General features: G+C 46.0%; 1 protein-coding gene across 1 annotated transcript in view; it reads left to right on the forward strand.

The window, feature by feature from the left end:
* The first annotated feature begins 1,214 nt into the window (after positions 1-1,214).
* TBX15 (T-box transcription factor 15) overlaps positions 1,215-23,493 on the forward strand; it is a 92,541-nt gene continuing 70,262 nt past the window's right edge. Inside the window, exon 1 of the mRNA XM_081894268.1 lies at positions 1,215-1,728. Within this exon, the coding sequence (XP_081750394.1) occupies positions 1,524-1,728 (205 nt within the window). The 5' untranslated portion in view covers positions 1,215-1,523. The remainder of the gene's footprint in view (positions 1,729-23,493) is intronic.

Consider the following 23,493-nt stretch of genomic DNA (forward strand, 5'->3'; position numbering starts at 1 on the left):
AAGCTAGAGAGTTTAGAATCGCAGCCTTGACGAAGGCCTTCACTCTGAGGTCAACTTAAAAGTGGCTGTCACCTTGGGCTAGATCCTGCCCACGTCTTTTACCGCATCCACCTTTTTGTTGCCGTTTACAGTGCTCTTTCTTCCCCCATCCCAGTAAACCTCTTTGAGTCCGTGGGAATGTGGCCTGTAAGTCTTGCAGAGCGATAATCAGAATTATGCGGATGGGTTATTAGTATAGTCAATACATGCCATACATTATTAGATGTAAAGAGGCGTAGGAAATATGTTTAGGATAGGATATAGGACAGGAAACATCGAATAGTCGTGGCCGTCATACCGTGATATAGAAATATATTGTGCCTCTGTTGATTTTTGATTCGGTCGTTGTGATTATGCATTTTGGACGCACACCTGAAAGAGTTTTCTAAGGCCGAAGGTTTTTACGGACAGTCCCTCCTCCCGTCCACCCATCAACCTACCAACATCGAAGTTTGCCTGGGTTGAAACCAGTTTAAATCTCATCCAATAAAGCCCAAAGAAGTTATTCGCGCGCGCACAAAACTTTGCACTCGGGCGGAATTCCGGATCAGGCTGCTTAAACAGGACTTCGCATGGAACTGCCAAACCCTCACAACGGACTTCATTTTCAAGGAGATATGTATATATATATTGGTTAGTACATTTTAGAAACCTCGCTGCTGCTCCCCCAACCTGCTCCCCCTTTAATTCGCTTGAAGGAAAAGGTAGCGTTTGCAGAAGTGGAAAACGATCCCTCCTGCATGGGGGGAGCGGGTGGGGGAGAATCTTATGCAAGATGCCAGGGATGAGGGTGGGTAGGTGGGGGCTAGCATCTGGGGCAGGGTGGGGGGCTGGGCGCCCTCTCGGCTTGTTTTTGGAGGGGGAGAAGGGAGAGTGGCTGCGTGCTGGCGGAGGGGGGAGGAGTGCTGCTCCGCTCCCGTCCAGCAAAGGGTTAATTCCGCGCGCAGCTGCCCAGGAGGAGCCAAGCTGGGAGAAGCAGCCCGGGCGCTTGGCCCGCCCCCTCCTCATTGGCTCCGGGGCGCCGAGGTCCCTGGCCTGCGCGCCTTTCCATTGGGCAGGGACTTTGCGGCTCTCTCCTGACAGGCGCGCACAGCCTGGCGGTGTCGTCGGGGGTGTTGGGGGGGGGGAGAGAAGAAAGTTCCCCAGAAGTTTGGATCAATCAGAGGGAGGGAAAGGAGGGGGGAGAGAAAGGAAAGAATGAAGCGCAGGCTGCAAGCGCCGCGACTCTGAGCGGCGCCGGCGATCCGGGCGGTCGGTGGGTCGTCTGCGCTGCTCCGCGGATCCATGTAGCGTCCAGGCGGCCGCTGGGCGCTCTCACGTCGAGGCGGCCTCTCCGCTTGCCTCTTGCTGAGGCCCAGCCTCGTGAACCAGCCAGCTAGCCAGCGTCGCCCTCCCTCCGGCCAGCGCTTGGGCAGCTGGCGGCGTGCCTGCCCCTCGGGCCGCGGGACTCGCCAGGCACGCACTCACCCCGTCGGGCGGCTAAAATGAGCGAGAGGAGGCGCTCGGCAGTGGCCCTCAGCTCGCGAGCGCACGCCTTCTCGGTGGAGGCCCTCATCGGCTCGCACAAGAAGAGGAAGCTCCGCGACTGGGACGACAAAGGTCTGGATTTGTCCATGGAGAGCCTCAGCCCCGACGGGCAGCTGCCGGACGCCGACGACCCCGCCCAGTGCCTGGACCTCAACGCCAACGGTGAGTGGCCTGGACGGGGTTGGATTTGGGGAGGGGGAGAAGGAAGGAAGGAAAGGGTCCGCGGACGCGCCTTGGGGCGGCTGGAGAGTCCTCTTGGCACGCGGAAGCCGTGGCCAAATGCGAGGCCAGAGCCCGTCCAACGAGACAGGCGTTCGTTGTGGCCTGCGGAGGCTTGACCTTCCGCCGACAGGTGTTGCTGGGCCCCGGAATAATGGCCGGATTTTTGGAGGTTCCTGGTGGAAACCATTCAGGCTGCAGTCGACGGAAACATCTTTCGGGAAGGTTAATTTAGCACAGCCTCCCCGCAGAATGGTAGCGTTGGAAGCGACCCACAGGGCCGTCTCGTCCGACCCCCTGAAATGCAGGAATCGCCTCAATGTTGCTTGTGGTTTTTAATAGCCGTCGGGGAAACTGTATCTCTTGAACCCTGGCCCGGGCGTCCCCAGGGACTCGGCCTTCCCACTTTGCCTTCCTCTTGCTGCCAGGCAGCCCCTTCGCCCCTCCAGGACAGGAATAGACCGGCTGATGGCTATTAATAGCCAAAGGCATCAAGGCAACCCTCGCCTGGCATCGAAAGAGCGCCCCCCGAAGGGCCAAGCGGCGCTGGGGGGCGACGCACGCTCCTTGCCAGTTCGCCACTGCCGGGCCTGGAAGAGATCTGGGAAAGGGGCGCCTCCTCGCGCGCTCCTACCGCGAACATATCCCGGGATGGAGCCTCGGCACTCCGAGCGCGGAGAAGTCCGGGGAAGTTTACTTAGGGACGCAACAGGATCAGGCCTTGGGCCCACGGGCGGGAGCTGGGCTGCGGATCCTGCGGGAAAGAGGCGCCGCGATTGGCAACCCAGCTTGGAGACTATTTTCGTTCAAGCGGCTCCTCTCCAGAGTCCTTGGCCCGCGGAGCCCGGCAGCGAGGACCGGATCCCCCCCTCCTTCCCCACGGCTCCAGGGGGATCGGTTCCTCTTCCTCATCCTGGTCTTTCAGGACGCATGCCATATATCCACTATATTTATTTATAGCTGTATCTATTGCTGTATTTGTGATCCGTATATATATGAGCCTAAGCAGCCTTACTCAGAAGTAAGTCCCATGTAGTTCATGGGACCTTACGTGTATGCGTGGGATCGCAGCCTCCACAAATAATTACATCACATCCCAGGTGATCGTTTTGAATTTTCAGCTTTTTAACCGTTTCCCGTTTTGAGCAGTGCTTCCTGTAAATTATATAGTGTCTTCCAATGACACTATTGCGAGAAAGGGTTTAAAAACGCCATTTGATGGAAATCCGTTTTCCCCCCTGTTTGGCTGTATGTGTCAAATCACTTCAGTTATAATTCGAACGACGGTTGTTTAATTACTGTGAATATTATTATTTTTAAAAATAAGGACTTCAAAAGTAGGAAAGAGCTGAAAATCTGTAATTTTCCAAAACGTAATTTTTTCCTCTTGCAGTAAAAGCGAAATCTCTTTTCTTTGGGTTAAAACCTTAAGTCAATTCGTGTGCCTAGGAGTATAAATACAGGCCAGAAATTACCGGTGGGTTGTTTCATGAAACTGCCTGCTCGAAGTCAGTCCCTTTCTGGGAGTCTCGAGCGAGCGCCCGCTCCAAAGTGCCGTCGAGCCTCCAGCGGGGCTTAGATTTCCACCTAGCCAAGGATCGAAGTCCTTTTGCAAATCCTTTTTCCGCTTCCTACACTTCCCCTCAATGCGATGATGATTAAAAAACAAAACAAAATCCCTATTCTGACCTCTCCGCTGAAGCCGAAGCCCCGTCGGGGGGCAGCGAGTCGCAACTCGCTGGGATTCGGCAGGATTTTTGGATTTTGCCGTCCAGTCTCGGAAAAAGCGCAATTCCTTGGGACGTTTTCCAGCCGCTTCCTCGAGAAGTCAGTGGAGCTTTGCGCAGGAGAACTGCTCGGTCTATCAGTCTTTGAAATATAGTGGCTTTCAGTCCGATTTGCAGTCCGCGGGCCTTTCCCACTTTGCTTCACGGGTGAATTATTTTAACTCAGTAGGACAAGGCCCGTCTCCCAGCGCTGTTTCCCGAGGGCCCCTCTGCTGTGAATCGAACTCCTTCCCTCTCTTATTACTTCTACTTCAAGTGGGGTGTTTTTAAAAAAATAAAAATAAATTGGAGGGCTCGTCTTAATTACAAATGTCTTAATTATGCTCTGCCTCGGGAAAAATTAGAGAATAACGGGTGCGGGCGGGACAGCAACTTCCTTGCCCCTCGTTATAGCCAAGTCTCCTGGAACCGCATTTAATAGCCCTTCGATAAGCGCTTCTAGGAACCGTCGGAAAGAGACCTTGCGAAGAAAGGCGTTTGAGATTCCGGAGGCGAAAATTAATTTTCTGGAGGGGCCGCGAATCCGGGAATCCAGACTTGGGTTTCGAAAGTTCTTACACAAAGTAAAGAATATAGAGAGATCTATCTGGGGGATTCCTTCCCCACCCTCCCCCAAAATCCCCACACCGTTTTACTCCCCTCACACCTCTTGGAAGAGCGCGCACATTGTTCAGCTATTTGCAGTCCCGTAGACGCGAGATGTTTTTCAACTTAGCATGACCGACGGCGATCCCTGCTCCACCCCCGCTCCCAGCGGATTCGTTTCGAAGGAATCCCCGGGCTGAGGGTCGGAAAAGGAGAATTGCGAAGGGAAACGCGAGGTCGAGGCGAGGGGCTTTTGCGCAAAGCACCAAACCAGAACAGAAACAGGGACTAGCTGCGGCAAGAAGATAATAGTTACCAAAAAAAATCACAAAAGGCAAATCGTTAGGGGAAAGAGCCCATTGCAACTGCCGCCTAGATCCCGAGATTATCGCGATCATTATGGACATTTATTTCTGACGCCAACAATGTGGGCGGCGGGAGGGAAGTATAGTACTTGCTTACTTAAATCAAGAATGGGGTGTGTGGCGGGGATATCGCTGCAACGATACCTGGCTGTTGCTTTTTAACGAAACCCGCTCTATACACAAGAAGCGTGGCTGGTTTCCTCTTCTCTCTACGCAGCGGGCCACGATCTGCGCTCTGCGCCAGGCCTCAAATTCAGCGTTCATTATATTTGCAGCCGTGCTCTAAAAACCGGATCATAGTTAAAAGTTCTTAAAGAGTTTTAGTGCTGTTGCCGAGCCGCCCAACCGAAACGCGCCCTGGAAGAAACGTAAAACACGGCTCTAACTTCGCACCCGTCTTTTCTCCCGCTACTCCCCGTCATAATATGTATTTTTCCTCCCGCGTGGGCTTTTCCCTCGACCCGTAAACCTGAAAAGTCCTCTGTTTCCCGGCTCTTGCCGCTGCAAAACGCGCGGGGCGTTTGCGCCAAACTTGCGCCGGCCTAGAACATCTCTCTCTCTCTCTCTCTCTCTCTCTCTCTCTCTCTCTCTCTCTCTCTCTCTCTCTCTCTCTCTCTCTCTCTGTGTGTGTGTGTGTGTGTGTGGCGGGGGCACACTGGGACGGCGGATGATCCTCTTTACCTAAAAGGGCGAGTCCAGTTTGGAAGAAGTTTGGCGGGCTCCTCGGTTTGTCTGGATTTCTGCCTAACCCAGTCTGCCAATGTCGCCCCGGTGAAAGCGACTAGTTTAGCTGAAGCAGAAACACTTTCGGGTTGGATGCGCCGTTCGGTAAATCCGAGGCACAGCCTTGGAAAAAGAGAAAATTGTTCTTGCTTCTCGGGGTCTTGTTCCTTAAAAATAAAATAACACTGGAGAGTCTGGAGGGATATTTTTTTTAATATCGAGACATTTTTAAAGATTCTGACGCGCTAAGCATCTCCCTAGTCGTTCTGTACACAGTCGACAGCGCAAAGCGAGATGCCAGCACAAACTAAGGATTCAGAAGTCTCTTCGGAAAACAAACAAACCTGGAAGCAAAACTATGTAGGATCTTGTGTGTCCTTCCTTGCATTTTTCGGGGTAGTGATGGTGGGAGGGTGGGTACCGTTTTTCACAGCGATTCCACTTTCTATTAATCTCTCAGCCCCATGCCACCTATGTGATGGTGTGTTTTCCCCCGATGAGCTTACGACCTTCTCCTTCTTCTCCTCCTCCCGCCCTCAGCGCCGCACACGTGTCCTAGGTGCAGAGATTTTTTCACACGTAGTTTATGCCCTCGACTGGTGTATGCAACGATCTGGGTGGGTTTGGGGACACCGATCTGACAGTGGCAGTAGAAAATTGAGTAGAACAGGGCGTCGTCGGCCCCTTCTAAAAGTGGGCGCGCAGGGGAAATGGAAGGAGACGTTCTTCCCAAGTCAGACTGGGATGGTGGGGTAAGTGGAGGAACAGCCCCCCTCCAGGGTCAGCCAGTGGGGGTCCTCTTCGAGAGAGAATTTAGCCCTTTTGAATTGTGACAGCAGAAGGTCTCCACACACACCTCAAGATCCTACCCCGTTCCCATATTTTCTTTCTCAGAGAGGAACCTGCCCCTTAGTTTGGGATCGGCTCCGATGAATCTGTGGCAACACAGCCCAAACTACAACCTCCTTCAGGTGAGCAGTTTAGATGCTTTATAGTTGTGCAATCCTCCCCATAATTACCCCGAAAGTTTCATTGAAATCAACGAGATTTTCTTCCAGACGCATGCAAATTATCAGGCTGCTGGAATGGAAATTGGTGGGATTTCAAACGAATCCCCAAATGCTGTGTTTATTTTCATTAAGCTCAATGAAGGTATGGCTTCGTGCTTGGCCCGCTGACTTGGAAGTATCCATCTCTGGACTATGCGCCCCTAAACACATTTAGGTCAGAGGCACAAAACTTGAATCTAAGCATGTTTCCTTAACTGGGTGGATAGTTACTGCTTTCTGTGCCAAGTAACTGTTTGCTAACCTGTTTCCGAGCCCGGCAAAAGCGCCAAAATTTGAGCAGAATTATATTCCCACAACCTTCACCACGCCGTTTTGGAATAAACTCAGTTGGAGTTAGTTGGCTGTGCTCACCAGTTATATGTTGAGGGTCAAAGTTGCCCGCTAGGACCTATAGTTGATCCTATCCATATTTATGGTTATCGAGTCCCCGTGTTTTTAGTGGGTCTTGCTTCCTAGCGCCTTTGCCTAGGATCACATTTTAACCAGCCGCAGCCCAAGAAGCTTCGGTTTATCTGGGTTGCGGAGCAGGCTGTGAGTTTGTTATGCGCAGCTGTCCATCATAAAATGTGGACTGTGTAAATGGTGCTGGTCGTCACAGTGTGCATTAAAATAACCCCCCCCCCCAGGTCAGGGCAAGGCAAACGGGAAGATTTTCTTCCAATATGGTTCCCTTTTATCTCTTTTATGTTGATGATAACTCAGAGAGGGGGTTTACATAAACCAGAGAACTACCAACTAGTCCATCTGTTTTTGTTAATATAGTTTTAGTAGTTGTACTTTTAGGTCCAATAATCAGAAAGAACAGATGAAAATTAAACTTCCTCTTCTTTGCTCAACAAAGGTTTTACTTATTTATTCATTGTGAGTTCACCTTATTTTTTTGGTTTCTTTAGTGTTCTACTTGCATTTCTCAACTTCATTGTGAAGTTGTTCAATGAAGAGGCTCATTGCTGGGCAGCATCTCTTTGTGGCATAATGGTTCTCCTGAGAGAGCTGTAGGTCAAGTTTAATTTTATAGTTTAACCAAAAGGTCATAATGATAAAATGCCAAACAAAGGAAGTATGGTTCAAATGAATGTGTCTGCAGTCTAGCAAGAATCTGGAGGCTTTTTTTTCCCGGCCTCAGTTTCATTGCAAATTTTGAGATTCGCTTTGTGGCACATTTCTCCTGATTTTATTTTTTATTTAAAAACCCCCAATCTTTGTAAAATAAAAAAAAATTAGCTAAGGTCTTCAGGTTCAATAGAGATGGTGCAATGGAATACATAATGAAACACTGTTTAAATTTCATTGGCCCCACAGATGCATAATAATAATAATAATAATAATAATAATATATTTATACCCCACCCACCTGGCTGGGTTTCCCCAGGCACTCTGGGCAGCTCCCAACAGAATATTAAAACACGATAAAACATAAAACATTAAAAACTTCCCTAAACAGGGCTGCATTCAGATATCTTCTAAAAGTCAGATAGATGTTTATTTATTTAAGACCTGATGGGAGGCAGTTCCACAGGGTGGGTGCCACTACTGAGAAGGCCCTCTGCCTGCTTCCCTTTAACCTTACTTCTCGTGGTGAGGGAACCGTCAGAAGGCCCTCGGAGCTGGATCTCAGTGATGGGGGTGGAGATGCTCCTTCAGGTATATGTTGTTCAACTGGAATTTTCCAAGAACAGTGATCAGAATACTGTTAAGCCATTATTTGGAGCCTGAATGGTGCCTGAATTGGTACCTGAAGCCAGTGGATGCTGGTCCACTATGGTGAATGGGGCCACCAACCTTAATCTGCCTTCAGCCAGCCCTCACCTAACTGCCTTCTTACTTACAACTGTCCTAGAGCATGGCCTTCCCACCAGCTTCCTCCTGGTTAGTCTCGGTGTTGCCCTCAACAGGAAAGAGACAGGAGTCAAAGCTAGAACTAGGTGGCTCTGCCTCTCATTGGCTGAGCTTGCTCTTGTCACTGGCTCTTGCGCCACCTACTGCTGACATCCCTGCCTTCTGCCCTATCACCAGCCCCCATAGCTGGAAGCAGAGCAACAATGGCACCCCTCTCCTCAAGGCGAGGTGCAATATATGGCAAGGCTAACCAAGGTATTCTGGACCCGAGGCAGGAAAGTTCCACAGATACCTCTCTGCCATTCTAGCAGTAAAAATACAAGAATAAAAAATAAGTAATGAACAACTTGCTGCCTTTTTGCTTTGAATTTCTTGGGAAAAGTGAAAGAACAACAACAACGTCTCCACCCCTACGGTCATCAGCTGTGTCCGAGGCTGTCTAATGGTAGGGTCAATCTAAGATGGCAAATTAATAAAGGGACTCAGTAGGTAATGAATGAGACTCTTAATCTCTGGGTTGTTAGTTTGAGCCCTACGCTGGGCAAATGAATGAATCGGTTTATTTCAGTCACTGACCCGATTGTACGCTGGGCAAAAGATTCCTGCCTTGCAGAGCGTTTGACTAAATGACCCTCGTGGTCTCTCCCAACTCTGCAATTCTCTGATTTTATGAAAATAACTTTCTAAAGCATGACTAGGTTTTGCAGGGTGAAGGTATAGTGAAAATGCTGTGGTTTGACTCGACTCCATATCTAAACTAGGGAGAAAATGCTTTAATCTCTTATGTAACCAACGTTTTGATTGATCTAGGCTTCAGTATCTTAAATTCTGGGGGGGGGGGTTAATGCCCAGTGCCCCTAATTTTAACGCCCCCTTTCCCTATTTGACTTTCCAGTAACTGCTGCTAATATCACTGCCTTGTTCCAGAAAAGTTTAAAATAACATATATAGAAAGACTTAAAAGCGCACCATTTTATCGGCGTAAGTCTCACTTCTGCTTCAATACATGCTGTGGGTGTTCCAGGCAAAGTTGTTAGGAATTTATTTAGTGAGATTTCCAGCCGTTTGGTCTCAATCAAACCCCAAGCCACAGCATCATAATTGGGGGAAAGAAACCTCTGGTTTGAGCACTCTCAGGGATAGGAGGGTCAGACCACTCCCTTTCCTCTGCCAAACCCAGGAATAGCTTGTGAAGGCTGAGTAGCTTTTAGCTTAGCTCACATCATTGCTCCTGTTTCTGCAGATGGCACCCTCGAATCGTTGAAACAACGAACTTGCCCAATGATTTGATTATCTAGGGTCCCTGTTTGACATGCAGTCCAATCCCGAAAAGCAGCCAGTTTTATTTCAGTGTAATTAATACCGTATTTTTTGCTCTATAAGACTCACTTTTCCCCTCCTAAAAAGTAAGGGGAAATGTGTGTGCGTCTTATGGAGCGAATGCAGGCTGCGCAGCTATCCCAGAAGCCAGAACAGCAAGAGGGATTGCTGCTTTCGCTGCACAGCGATCCCTCTCGCTGTTCTGGCTTCTGAGATTCAGAATATTTTTTTTCTTGTTTTCCTCCTCCAAAAATTAGGTGCGTCTTGTGGTCTGGTGCGTCTTATAGAGCGAAAAATACGGTATATAACTGCTCTCTCTGTCAGATTGCCTCCCTTCAACCTTTTCAAAAGCCTTCTCGGCCCTGTGTGGGAGCTGTAATATAAAAGTGTGTGCGCGCTTGTGTGTAACCCTAGACGACTGTCTAAGCAATCCCCATAATACTACAAGATGTGCCCAAATTAATCTCTCTTGCTCTTCAGCCTGACACCTCAGCTTCAGCAGCTGTGGGAGGGATATTTATAAAGTTGACTGCCATTCTGCTTGGCCTCTGACTCTACCCCTGATCCCAAGCTGGAGGCTGTTTGAGGCGTAGCAGGTGGTTAGGGTGGCTGCCTAACAGTGCTCAGAGCCTATTTGTCTGTTTGTTTATTGCTCCCATGGGGAAGGGAAACAAGGAAGAATCTCCAGCACATTCGATCTGGGAAGTCAAGTTGCCCTCAGCACAGTTCTCTCCCCCCTTCCCTTCCCTTCCCTTCCCTCCCCTCCCCTGCTCACTCCATTGCACACCAATGCCCATTTTGGGAGGCTGTAGAGGAATCGGAGCTGAAAGCACTAATTCAATTAATCAGCAGATTAGCCAATTAACTCATGAACTGCAGATCAAGGATGACACGTTTTAACTGGACTGTCTCCCATGATGATTAGCTAGCACTGATGACATTATAAGGAATCTATTTGACTTCCTTGGTCTCAAGTACGTTTGGCTGATTTTTCCAAAGGGGTGTTTTGGTTTTTTTTTGGTAAACATCAAACTTATGAGGAGATTGTAATAATCATTTATTAGGTTTTAAATGAAGTTGTATTAGACGCTTAATATGAATTAAATACCCCTCATGTGCATTGAGATGCACATCTAGTTAAATGATTCACTCAAAGTAGGGGTGATTCACATAACTTTGGCGGCTTCTTATTTTGAACAGGTTTGCTTTTTTTAAAAAAAAAAATTGGTGACCCATTCTGGAAATAAACCCAAGGAAGGCTGAGCGAGTTAGCTTTTTATTTTCTAAAGAAACATTTCATAGTCTGGGACATATAAGGAGCTTTGTTCAGGGTTTGTACAACCGCCACACAGCTGAACATGTATGTGTAGTATCAAAGTAAGAATCTGGAAAAATAACAATCTGACCATAAAGTCATATATTGGTTTAAAATATTGCTCTGGTCAGACCTCTCTTTGTCAGAATTGAATGAAATTTGAAGGCAAGGTAGCCCTTTCTGTGGGTAAGAAGCCTATTGAGTCTCAGACAGGGATTTATAGACTAGGTAGGACTTGCCAATCAGAAGGTCGGCGGTTCGAATCCCCGCAACGGGGTGAACTCCCATTGCTCGGTCCCTGCTCCTGCCAACCTAGCAGTTCGAAACCACGTCCAAGTGCAAGCAGATAAATAGGTACCGCTCCGGCGGGAAGGTAAACGGCATTTCCGTGCGCTGCTCTGGTTCACCAGAAGCGGCTTAGTCATGCTGGCCACATGACCCGGAAGCTGTACACTGGCTCCCTCGGCCAATAAAGCGAGATGAGCGCTGCAACCCCAGAGTCAGTCACGACTGGACCTAATGGTCAAGGGTCCCTTTACCTTTTCCATTAATATAGATATATTTAAAAGGCAACCCTATAACTTTTTAATTCCTTAGCAGAATTGGATTATATTTTCAGGCACAGTTTCTCTTCCTGAGGGAGTGAAGACTGCCAAGTTTCAGACAGATAGCTACAGAGGATTATGTGCAAGGGGGAGTCGTTTGGGGGAAAAGGAATTTGTTTTCCCCACTTTGGGAGGGGCAATTTGTATTTAAAGATCTACATCAGGAATTGGGGGGGGGGGGGGGAATAAATAGCCACACTGGGAACAAGGAGGAGGAAATCAAATCACTCTTACCCTACAGCTGAAGTGGGAATCAAAGGCCGTCTCAGGGGAGAAAGGTGCCTAGCTTTGAATAATGCTGGGTGGGGACAGAGCCCAGGAGATCCCAGAGGGCAACTCCTGTCATTTCCTCCCTAGGGTGAAAGAGACCACCAGCGCCTGATATATGCTGAGAGGACCCTGGAGAGGCAGCATGGACGGGTGATTGCCAAGGAGGAAGCAGCCCTTGTGGATCCTGCTGCCCAAGGCAATAACCTCACCTTGTCTCATGGCTGAACTGGTCCTCCACAAACTGATGATCCTTCTGCATCCCTCCCAAAATCAGAATGATTAGAAGCAGAAAGTGGAGTCCTGATAAAATTATTCTCTGGCTGAAAACTCAAGCTCTTAGCTACAAAACTGCACCCCTTACTTTCCGTTTCCCCTCTCCTGTCATGTCATGCTACTAATATGTGGATCTTGGTGTGTGTATCAGTTTATACAGACTCACTTTCTGTGTTTCAGAGTCCCTCTAAATCTGTCCCAAAGCTCCAGGAACAACCCAATTTGCCCTGGAATCCTTTGAAAGACATTCATTTCAGTTCACATAAATCCTGTATCTTTTCGTTGTGGCACACTTTGGTCTGGGGTTTGTCTGAAGTGCAAGCACACCTCTAATTAATACAGTATGTGATCAACTATGTCATTATGAAGCCCAACATTCAATAGTAGGTTTCATATGCTTATTTCTCATGCAAAACTGCCTAAGAAGCAACCAAGTGTCATTGAAAGGATCTGAACACATTAACACCAATGCTCTGGGCATGATCCCCAGCTGAGTTCTCATGCACAAGTCCCACTGAAATTAATAAAGGTTGTGGAAAAGAACAGTGATGTTCTTAGTGCAAGCCCTGCTCCTTTTAATGTGAGATGCTTAGGAGAAAATGCCAGGGGAGTGTGCCTTTTGCCACTTCAACTCCCTGTAATAGTTCCATTTCCTACTTGCTACTGATATTTTCAAAGTCCATTTGTTCAGTAACATTAGCCAATGTCTTTTCTTTTAAAAGCAGCCAGGCCCTTCCAGACTTCTAAAATATATTTGTGCTCTCTAAAGGCTTGTCATTAATCTGATCTATTCTTGTTCATTAACCTAATGCATTTGATTATCTGAACCTGGTTAGACTATCAAATAGGGAAAGGTCTGCCCGTTGGAAATTAAAATGAAACCTCCGCTCTCTGAGGCTACATTATATATATATGGAAGCAAACATTTTCTGTTGCAAATACTACCAGCCAACATCCCATGGTTATTGAAAGGACTGTCAACACCAACATTTATTTCCCTAAATGTTAACTAAGGACACAAGCAAATCATTTTCTGCCCCATTGAAATAACTGGAAATGAAAAGTATTTAAATTTGGCCAAATTATCCCCTAAGTATTAATTCGTTTATGGCTTGTGTGCCGTGTCCTTCCTCTAAGGAACTGAGAGTGACACACATAGCCTTTTCTTTCTGCTTGATCTTCACAGCAACCCACAGAGGTAGATTGGGCAGAGACTGTAGCTGCTACAAAATTACATGGCAGATAAACACATCTGGAGCTGCCCAGATGTGGATCGGTATAGCTGCCTAGGCATATGCCCTGGATTTGGTCAGGTTCATTCAACTTTGACCTCTGAGTCTTGAGAATGGAGGAAGCGTGGGGAGGGGGTGGGTTTTTGTTGTGTGTCTCCAAAAGAATCTGCATCTCATTGTCCTGCGGAATCCTCACTTCTAGGCCTCTGAAATTCCTTTTATATGGAGGAGAACTGGGCAGAGGCTGTGCCTGTAGCAGAATGAGGTGTCAAGCAGGTGAGAATGTGGCTGTAGAATGCTTCCAGCAACACCACCCAGTGGGGGGCCACTTTCCCTGCTTAAAAAAAACTATAAATAGTGATAATACACTGGCGTAGCCCAGGATTTTGCCTGCTAAATACCAGATTTCTATTTGCAGCGAGGTTTTATTTCTTTATCGTAGTGAAGCGTTAAAAATTGTGATCCACCCCTCTCCACCTGCAGTCCATTCTTCCGTTACCTCATTCTGTTGTAGATTTTTGGATTGCCATAAGGATGCAAGTAATAAGGTTTTTTTGTGTGTGTGGGAGAATCCTACAAATGCACTCAAGGCTGCAAGAGGTGTCAACTGATGTCTTCATTTAGAAAGATTACATGCATTTTAAATACCCCCCCCCCCCCGCCGGTTTCCGCACAATATAATTTTATTACATCTGTAGGAGCAGGAAGAAGTGGGATTCAGAAGACATTCCTGTCTGGACTGTGATTTCTAAGCAAATCCAAAGAGGTTTGATTACACGCAAAAGTCAAAGATTGACTTACAAATCATCTATCACGGCTCCCTTTCCCCACTTGGGCCGGAGTTATTATATCAAATATCAACACAACTTGGCCTCTTCGAGAAGCGGCACCCGGCCCTATTCATATCTGTCTTTGGCGAAACTGATGTTTTTTTCAGATGGAAAAGCTGGGAGGGAGAAAAGGAGGGGACAGCCTCAAAAACGCCACAAAATGCTTTATTACTTTGCAGCCTGTTCCTGAAGCTCCCTAAAGCGCCGGTTTGAGTGAGTAAGAATTTATTGCATTAGGAGTTTGAAGAGTTTGGCTCTTTAGGATTTATATTTTAGTTTTTAGGATAGCAACATTTCTCTGTCCTCATCTTATGTTTACAGGTTTCTGGTCTGCATTAGAAAGTTTACGCTGCTTGATTGTATTCATATTTCTAAGGGTTTGAAACAGCTTACAATGTAAAACAATTACCACTACTTGTTTTCAGTTGCAAGTTTTCCAAAATAGGCCTGCTTCCATAGGTTGCTGTAGAATTTGTGCTGGCTTCTCTATTAAGCTGCAAAAACTACAGATTGAGATGAATTTAAGTCGATTCACTTTTTTTCATTTTGTCTGTGTATATGCATGCATAAGTGGTCTTGTGCTAGAATATATCGAACTATACCAATGAAGTTTTTCTAACGCTAGCAAATATTTTGGAAGTTGCCACAGTGCAAAGGAAAGGACCGGTTCCATTAGTATCCAAAATGGATTTTTAAAAATGATAATAATAAAATAAAATGCTTTTAGTGCAGATTGCATTCTGGAGTTTATTTCTTAATGTAAGTCAGATAAGTACACTGATTGCGAATTTGAATTTGTGATTTGAATTGGATCATAAATTCGTGTCATTTCTTGACCCCACTCAAATGGCTGCAGAGAGAATATGGCCTTTGGACTGCTATCCTTAATCAAACAAGACATGCAATTACAGAATAATAGAACATATGGTAGTCAACAAGCTGGCACATTAAATACATAAATCATGTTGTATCTATATTCCTTGGGACCTAGCAATTAACTCAAAGTACATGAATTTATGTTAAGTCAATTCACATGATAAAAAAAATATATCATCAGTCCCAAGAGTTGTCTCCAGCTTAGGCCCCATCCACACTTTATATTTAAACAATTATCATGACTTTCTCCGAAGATTCCTGGGAATTGTAGTTTGTCAAGGACACTGTGAGCTGTTAGGAGACCCCTATTTCCCTCACAGAGCTACAGATCTCAGATGTACCTGAGAACAAGGATTGACTGTAGTTCTTGGAATAAGGGTCTCCTAACCAGTGGCGTAGCGTGGGTGGTGCAGGGGGGCCCGGCCGCACTGGGCGCAACATCTGGGGGTTAGGGTTAGGGTGCGCAAATCCATGGGTTAGGGGGCACAAATCCACGGGTTAGGGGGCGCAAATCCACGGGTTAGGGGGCGCAAATCCACGGGTTAGGGGGCACAAATTACTTGCCTTGCCCCGGGTGCTAACAACCCACGCTACGCCACTGCTCCTAACAACTCAGTGGACTTAACAAACTCCATTTCCCAGGATTCTTCAGGGGAAGCCATGACTATTTAAACCGGTATAATACCTCTTTAAATGTATAGTGCAGATTGTGCCCATCATATTCAGTACAGACCCATTGAAATCAATGGACAAATTACTTAAGTGTATTAATTTCAGTGGATCTCAGGTAGATCCAACCCTAAGCACACAATTAAATCCAAATTCTGGCCATGCAGTAAAGCATCCAAACATTTTATTTTGTGCACCATCCTAATAGCTACTTGATGAAAGGTGGGGTTTTAAAAAAATAATAATCACCTAATAATAAAATAAATGTCTCCATCTCACAACCAAATCAATGTTTAGCATATGACGGGAGTCGTGATTTTATGAATTTGTGCAATTGCATGGAAATTAATCTGGCCACAAGATGGAGCAAACAGTTTCTAGAAGTGTGTGAGGTGAGTAGAAAAAAAATAAAGGACCCACCATTGCATGCACTTAATGTCTCTGTGGGGCAATCAGATATCCCTATTGCATGCAACTGTGTTCTCATAAACCATTACTGGGTTGTGTGTGAATTAGCCCCAGACAGGTTGCCTGTCTCATATCATCCTTTCTTTGAGTTGCTTAAATTTGTAGCATGCTACTTTCCAAGGGTTTTGGCAGATAGCAGAACTTAAGTATAGACATAAGGATAATTTATTGGTGGATTGATCACTTTGCAGTTATAGGAAAGGGATCTCATAGTCAGCTTGCAACTTACGAATGCAGCAAGATAAGAAATACCTGTGTGCTGCTTTTCAGTCAATGGTCCACAAATTGTGTCAAGCATCATTGTGGTCCTTTTTGGCTTCCATCCTGTTAGCATTCACCACCTGAGTTCGCTATAAGAAGCAACAATGCTATGCTTTATATTGCCTTAAGATAATAATAGAAAATAATAGATAACCCGAAGGACATTAGAATAATAATTAGAAGACAATTTACATGAGGGGTTGGGAAACCCAGTCAAAAGAAAACACATCGCCTCGTATGTAAACACTACGAAACTACACATTGCTTTCCTAAGATAATAATAATTAAGCAACATTTATATTATTTTCTGGGAACGAAACCCAACATTCTGGGTTCTGGCCAATAAAATGCCTATTTAATTTCCTACCCAATTAATTTTTTACTGGAAGAATGATCGCTTTTTCAAGCAGTCTGACAGTACAGTGTTTTATGGCATACATTTTCACGGGTCTCTGGAAGAGTCTCTGATTCATCATAAGCTCCTCCTGCTGGGGGGGGGGCATCATTTTTGCAGTTTTCCTTTTCCTCTTCTGCAGCCTCCAGTGCTATCCCACCCCCAGGATGTTCCAGAAGCTCCCCATATCACTCTGAAGTTGCTTTTGCAGAGGGAAGGCGGATTCTGCAACAATAATCTCTCCCTTCCTCTGGTATCCTGTTACTGGAACTTCACTCATAGGAAGCCTGGGTGCAGCCCACAGATACAGTTTTTCCAGACTTGATCACTGAAACTCTCTGCCCATGGAGTCTGGAAAAGCTACATTTGGGTTTATTTCTTTTTAATCAGAACTTATAATGAATCCTGATTCTGGGCCTGTAAGCATATTTAGCTGGCAATAAGCTGTGTTGGACTCGGTGGTGCTTTCTTCTGAGTGAACATGCTTCAATGCCCTTCTTCAGCCAACCAAAATGCACCTTTTTTTGCATTTTTAACAAAGCTCTTCCAAGGAACTTTTATCCTTTCAAAATAATTGCCCCTTTCTTCTAAATTGCTACAACTGCTTGCCTGCCTTTCATTACTATGTGGCGTGTCTTTGTGTGGAGAGGAAGACTGCATTGCGGCTACGCCAAAACCTAACCAACATCCCTGACGGAGAAGTGCAAAGTGTTTGTGTGTAGAGTTTCTGCCCTCCCTCAACATCCTGCCTATTATAACTATAAAATTATTTCTAGAATAGATTTCTAGATAAAACCAGGAGTGGACCAATGTGAGCTCCGGTTATTTATAAGCAAATGTTCACCTTTATTATGGAGACGTTTTTTTCCAGCTACCACAACTTGTAACAACCAACTGGGTGTTTGCCTCATGAAGAAAAAATGGGCGACATAGATTCTTAATTCCCTCCCAATTTCTGCATTGCTCTGCTCCTTCAGCTCCTAAGCCTTCTCTTTATTTAATTATTAACAGGGTTATCTAGTAGACCAGGGGTCAGCAAGGTTTACCTCGCTTGGGCTGGTTCACTCCAGTGGAGATCCTTCCGTGGGCTGGATTGTGTGTGTATGAGCACATATGCTCGCAATTTCTGACATCTGCGTATGCACAGACACGATTTCTGGTGCCGTGGAAGTGAGCCCCCGCGCTGCACTGCGCGGGTTTAGTGCAGCAGGTGGGGATTCGCCGAGTGGGCGGCTCAGTTTGGGGGCGGCTTGGGGGCCTGTTAAACGACCCCAATGGACTTTTTGTGGCCCATGGGCCTTAGGTAGTAGACAATTGGTTTAAATGCATTTCTCTCTTGTCTGGATTGCTCATCCATACAAAATGTTCCCTGCACATAGAAAACTATCCCTTTATTTGTTTATAAATTAAAATAATTATATACTGCCTGCTATGCAGGCATCTCAAGGTGGCATACACCAATGTCATTAAAATACAATACAAAACACAATTGCATTTAAAAACACAATACAGATAAACAAAGAAGCAGTCAGTGAATGTCTGCAATGCCTGTTGTCAATAGCCAGCAAAGGCTGTTCTTGAAGTTGTTGCTGTTATTGCTGTTGCTGCTGTTATTATTATTGTTTTGCATGCACTGGAATTGTATGCTGGCACATGACTTATCTCTAGAGGGAGACTATTCTACTGGCACAGAAAAAACCTTTTCCTAGCTTAGAGAGAAGTCTAGGTCTCTTTTCTCCTGCCATGCAAGTTTTTACTGTACAGAAAAGGATATTGATAAGCTGGAATGTGTGCAGAGGATGATAAAGGGTCTGAAAACCAGGCCTTATGAGGAACGGTTGAGGGAGTTGGGCATGTTTAGTCTGGAGAATACTTAATATGAAAGCCATCTTCCAGTATCTGAAGGGCTGTCACATGGAAGATGGAGCAAGCTTGTTTTCTCTTGCTCCAAAGGGAAGAACATCGTGTCCAGTAGTGGTATCAACTTCCTTGGAAGGTGAGGGTTTTCATTGTAGGTTTTAAAATGGGTTGGGTGGCCATTTGTCAGGGATATTTTAATTGTAGGGGGTGGAGCTACATGACCCCGTGGGGTCCCTTCCAACTCCACTGTTCTCTGCTTCTGTGTGAAGCTCCCCCATGTAGTTGTGCAGGCTAGATGCAGGTGGGCTACCTCGGGGAGAACTAGGCATTAACAAGTCTGGAGAGAGAAGCAGGTATTAAGAGTTTTATAGTTTTGAAGAGAACTGAGGGGAAGGGAGTAGCAGCCTTTCTTAACCTGTGGGTCCCCAGATGATGTTGAACTACAACTCCCATCACCCCAGCTAGCAAGGCCAGAGCTCAGGGATGATGGGAGTTGTAGTCCAACAACATCTGGGGACCCCCAGGTTGAGAACCGCTGGGAGCGTCTGATCAATATACTCTGAGCCTGTTCATCCCTGGTCTTGCTGGTGTTCTTGCTTGTTGATTGGTGAGGAGACTGTTCTTTGCTGCGGGAGAGGTAGAGTTGAGTATTCCATGCCGTTTTCACATTCAGTTTTCGCACTGAAGTCCACTTTCATTCAGCAAAGCTAGGAATGTCATCAACATAATAAACCATGCAAATAAGTCTATTGACTGTTTCTGAATGTTGGTTTCAACTCTACTGGCTCGCTGAGTGGGGAGAAGGTTTTCTCTGACCGTTTCTAATTAACAGTGTGGATCCTAAAAGGTAAAACTGAAACTGGTTCGGGACTGTGTGTAATTAGCCACTGCCCATAATGTGATTGCTTTTGCCAATCTCCTGCTAAGAAAGGTAAAGGGACCCCTGACCATTAGGTCCAGTCATGGCCAACTCTGGGGTTGTGGCGCTCATCTCGCTTTACTGGCCAAGGGAGCCGGTGTACAGCTTCCGCGTCAAGTGGCCAGCATGACTAAGCCGCTTCTGGCGAACCAGAGCCGTTCATGGAAACACCGTTTACCTTCCTGCCGGAGCGGTACCTAATTATCTACTTGCACTTTGACGTTGGCAGGAGGTTTGACGTTTGAGGTTGGCAGGAGCAGGGACAGAGCAACGGGAGCTCACCCCGTCGCGGGGATTCGAACCGCCGACCTTCTGTTCGGCAAGTCCTAGGCTCTGTGGTTTAACCTAACAGTGGTTTAAGTGCCTAACAATGTCCATGTCACCCAGGAGTTTGCAGCTGCAGAGATAAGAAAAGAAGAGTCGTTCCATTGTATGGAGAGGTCACTTCCTGGTTCACATGGAGAAGCTGTTTTCAGCAGAGCTCAGTGACAGAAACACACAGCTGTATTGAGGTAGCACTGGGTGTTGAAATTTTGTGCCCCTAACAGTTTTGTGCCTGGGGCAACTGCCCTTGTGGCCCTCCCATCTTACATCACTGGTTACTTGATCTGTGCCTGCACTTGACCTCACTTCTCCACTCTTTTGCCTCACACTGACACCCAGCACCCCACTGGACCTGATCCCCGTCTATTTGCAGGACTGACTCCAATGTGCCCCGGTTGAACTGCATACCATATTTTTCGTTCTATAAGACGCACCAGACCACAAGATGCACCTAGTTTTTGGAAGGGGAAAACAAGCAAAAAAATATTCTGAATCTCAGAAGCCAGAACAGCAAGAGGGATCGCTGCGCAGTGAAAGCAGCAATCCCTCTTGCTGTTCTGGCTTCTGGGATAGCTGCGCAGCCTGCGTTCGCTCCATAAGACGCACACACATTTCCCCTTACTTTTTAGGAGGGAAAAAGTGAGTCTTATAGAGCAAAAAATACGCTAACTCATTTCTCATTCTCTATGTGTCTTTAGCATGGCAGTTAAGGTGCATGTGCCGCATTGAGCTTTCCAGCACCAGTTTTATTACAGCAAAGCTTTGCAATATTTTAAACAGGCACAATAACTAGAGTTTTACTCGCAAGTGCTATTAAAGTAAGAAATGAAATAGTCCATGCCTATGTGTCTGAGAGATCTGGAAAACTATTAAAATAAGTCATTAAAACAACACATGGGTCTAAATTCTTAAAGCACTTTTATTTCATCCTATAAGTAAAAATAGCAACCAAAAGGTTTCGGGGTAGGGGTTTTCTGTGTGCTGGTCTTTCCAGGATATGCAAAAGAATTATTTTCTGTTTGGTGTCAAACAGCTTGGCCAATGCTTCTTTCCTCCCAGTCGTACCTCTGTTGTTTCACTCTTCAGATTTCTTTTCTTCTCTGGGTTCAACAGGACTGGTCTTTATAATGCTTATAAAATTCTGAGTGTGTGGTAGGAAGCCTGGCTTACTAACTCATCTCCATGTACAATTCTGTAATAAAACATAATTAAATAATAATAAACCAAAGTTAGAAGGTAACAGATTGCACAGGTTTCCAAATAAAGGCTTGAATAACCCATTTTAGTTACAAACTCAGCACTCAGCTTTTTAAGCTATAGTCGCTAATATGTTTCTCTAATTTAGTGATTAGTCATGAATTTGAAGTTATGTAAGTAATTTATACAACGTGTTGTATCAATTCTCTAAATAAGGGGCGTCTCTGGAAAATAGGGACACTTTGAGGGTCTGACACACACAAATCCTGGGCAAAAATCCTGACCAGCCAGTCCACCCCCCCCCCCCAGCTACAGCTCTGCCTAACACTGTTTTCGTGTGTGTGTGTGTGTGTCACCCTTCACAGTCACAAGAATATCTAATCTTATCCAGTCAGCCTTCCAAATATATTTAGGAATGTGCTTCAGTTTTGCGCAGTGTGTGTGTGTGTGTGTGTGTGTAGCGGGGAGTCTTTGAATGGCCAGCCTTTTAATAAAGCTGTAACAAGGTTTTAGGCACAAGGAGCCCAGTGAGAATTTCTCCTTTCCTCGACTCATTCAAATGAGTGGGTCCTGTGCAAAAATCTTGCTATTTCCATACGATTTGCAAAGCAGAACGTCCCACCTGCTGATTTTGGTCTTTTTTGCTGCCACCGGTTCTTCCTTTGAAGATTGTTCAAAAAATGGTTGTGCCAGTGAGGCTGATGGCAGTACAAATGAAAAGAAAATCATCTGTGTGCCTTTTCTAATTGCTTGTGAAAGTGTTTCACATTCAGATAGGCCATGGAGGATGAGTCTGGAAGGGCACCAACTAATAGTTAGAAAACACAGGGTTGTAAAAATATGTTTCTTTTGTGAGAAAGCAGTTTTTAAAATAGTTATGTTAGAGCAAACTCTTGACCCTTCTGACACCTTTAAGTTTTTCCCCACTGGGCAAATAGCAGCTGTGGGATCCACTTAGATCAGGAAAGAGTTAAATCCATCTTTCTGCAGCCCAGTCCAACCTGCCTCATAAGACTACAGTTAACTCAACCCACCCAACCAATAGGAGGCACATAATCTTGCCTAAGGGACTCGGGTGGCGCTGTGGGTTAAACCACAGAGCCTAGAACTTGCCGATCAGAAGGTTGGCAGTTCGAATCCCTGCGACGGGGTGAGTTTTCCCGTTGCTCGGTCCCTGCTCCTGCCAACCTAGCAGTTCGAAAGCACATCAAAGTGCAAATAGATGAATAGGTACCACTCCGGCGGGAAGGTAAACAGCGTTTCCATGCGCTGCTCTGGTTCGCCAGAAGCGGCTTAGTCATGCTGGCCACATGACCCGGAAGCTGTACGCCGGCTCCCAATAAAGCGAGATGAGCGCCGCAACCCCAGAGTCGGTCACGACTGGGCCTAATGGTCAGGGGTCCCTTTACCTTTAATCTTGCCTACTTGATGCTTCCTGTCTCTGCTGCTTTTATAATACTACAGTAGCCGTCACACTAAGTTATTCTCGGACAAAAAGTCTGCAGTAACATTTCGTTGCAGGAGGCTGGACTAGATGACCCTCGGAATCACTTCCCATTCCACAGCTCTATGAAAAGCTGCACATTTTAACAGTGTTTGGAACCTGTGGTGTTACTGAATCCAAAAAGGTCTGCATTTGCATAAAACTTCTTCAGACTGTGCTGGATCCCATGGACAGGAGGAAACGCAACAAAGCTTGTGGTCTTCTGAAGAACCCAGGAAATTTCCTTTTGGTCTCTCCCCCTGCTCCCCGCCCCCCCCCCCGCACCACCATTTAATGCACGAACAGCGGAGAACTGAAAGGAAGTTATGATGTGTTCTGCATCTCTCTCCAGGTTAGGAACAGGGAAAGGTTAAATGACGACGAGGTTTGAATGGCAGCAAGCCATCAATTTTGGCTCCTAGGGTTCTTTTCTGTCCTAGCAGTTGTAGCTATTTTATGTGGCGTGCCATTTCGGCAGCAGAGAGAGAGAGAGATGCTGGCACTGATCTTTAACACATGTGGAAAATACGGCTAGGGAGTGAAGCGTATGGAAAACATATTAATCTTTTTACAACCAGAAGATCCATGTTTGCTTCTTTGCACTCCTCTTGCTGCTTTTGACTCCACTGCACATTTGGAAGCTCACCCCTCCCCTCCTCTATGAAATAGACAAGAGATAAGGGGCCCAATCCACCAAGAAGCTCTTGCCCGACTACTGTTCATTTTCGATGGGTTTTGTTTGTTTGCACAGGAGAACTTCCTGGCTGATTGTACTCATTCGTACTGTTGAAATGGATCAGAGCAGCATAAGAGGATGGTACGAACATAAACAGCCTCACCAACCCAGATTTACCCCAATTGCATGATTGACTTGCATTAAAAGAAAAACAACAACCAGAATAACACTGTAAAATGTGCATGGTTAATATGAGTCTTCAGGAAATAGTATCCAGGAAGGTTAAAACATCTCTATGTAAGGTTTTGGTCTTAAAATGGTTCGATTTTTCACAAAATTATGAGCTGGAAATGTTGAGGAAGATGCG

This window comes from Podarcis melisellensis (genome assembly GCF_964234715.1).
Source record: "Podarcis melisellensis genome assembly, chromosome: 17".
NCBI lineage: Eukaryota > Metazoa > Chordata > Lepidosauria > Squamata > Lacertidae > Podarcis > Podarcis melisellensis.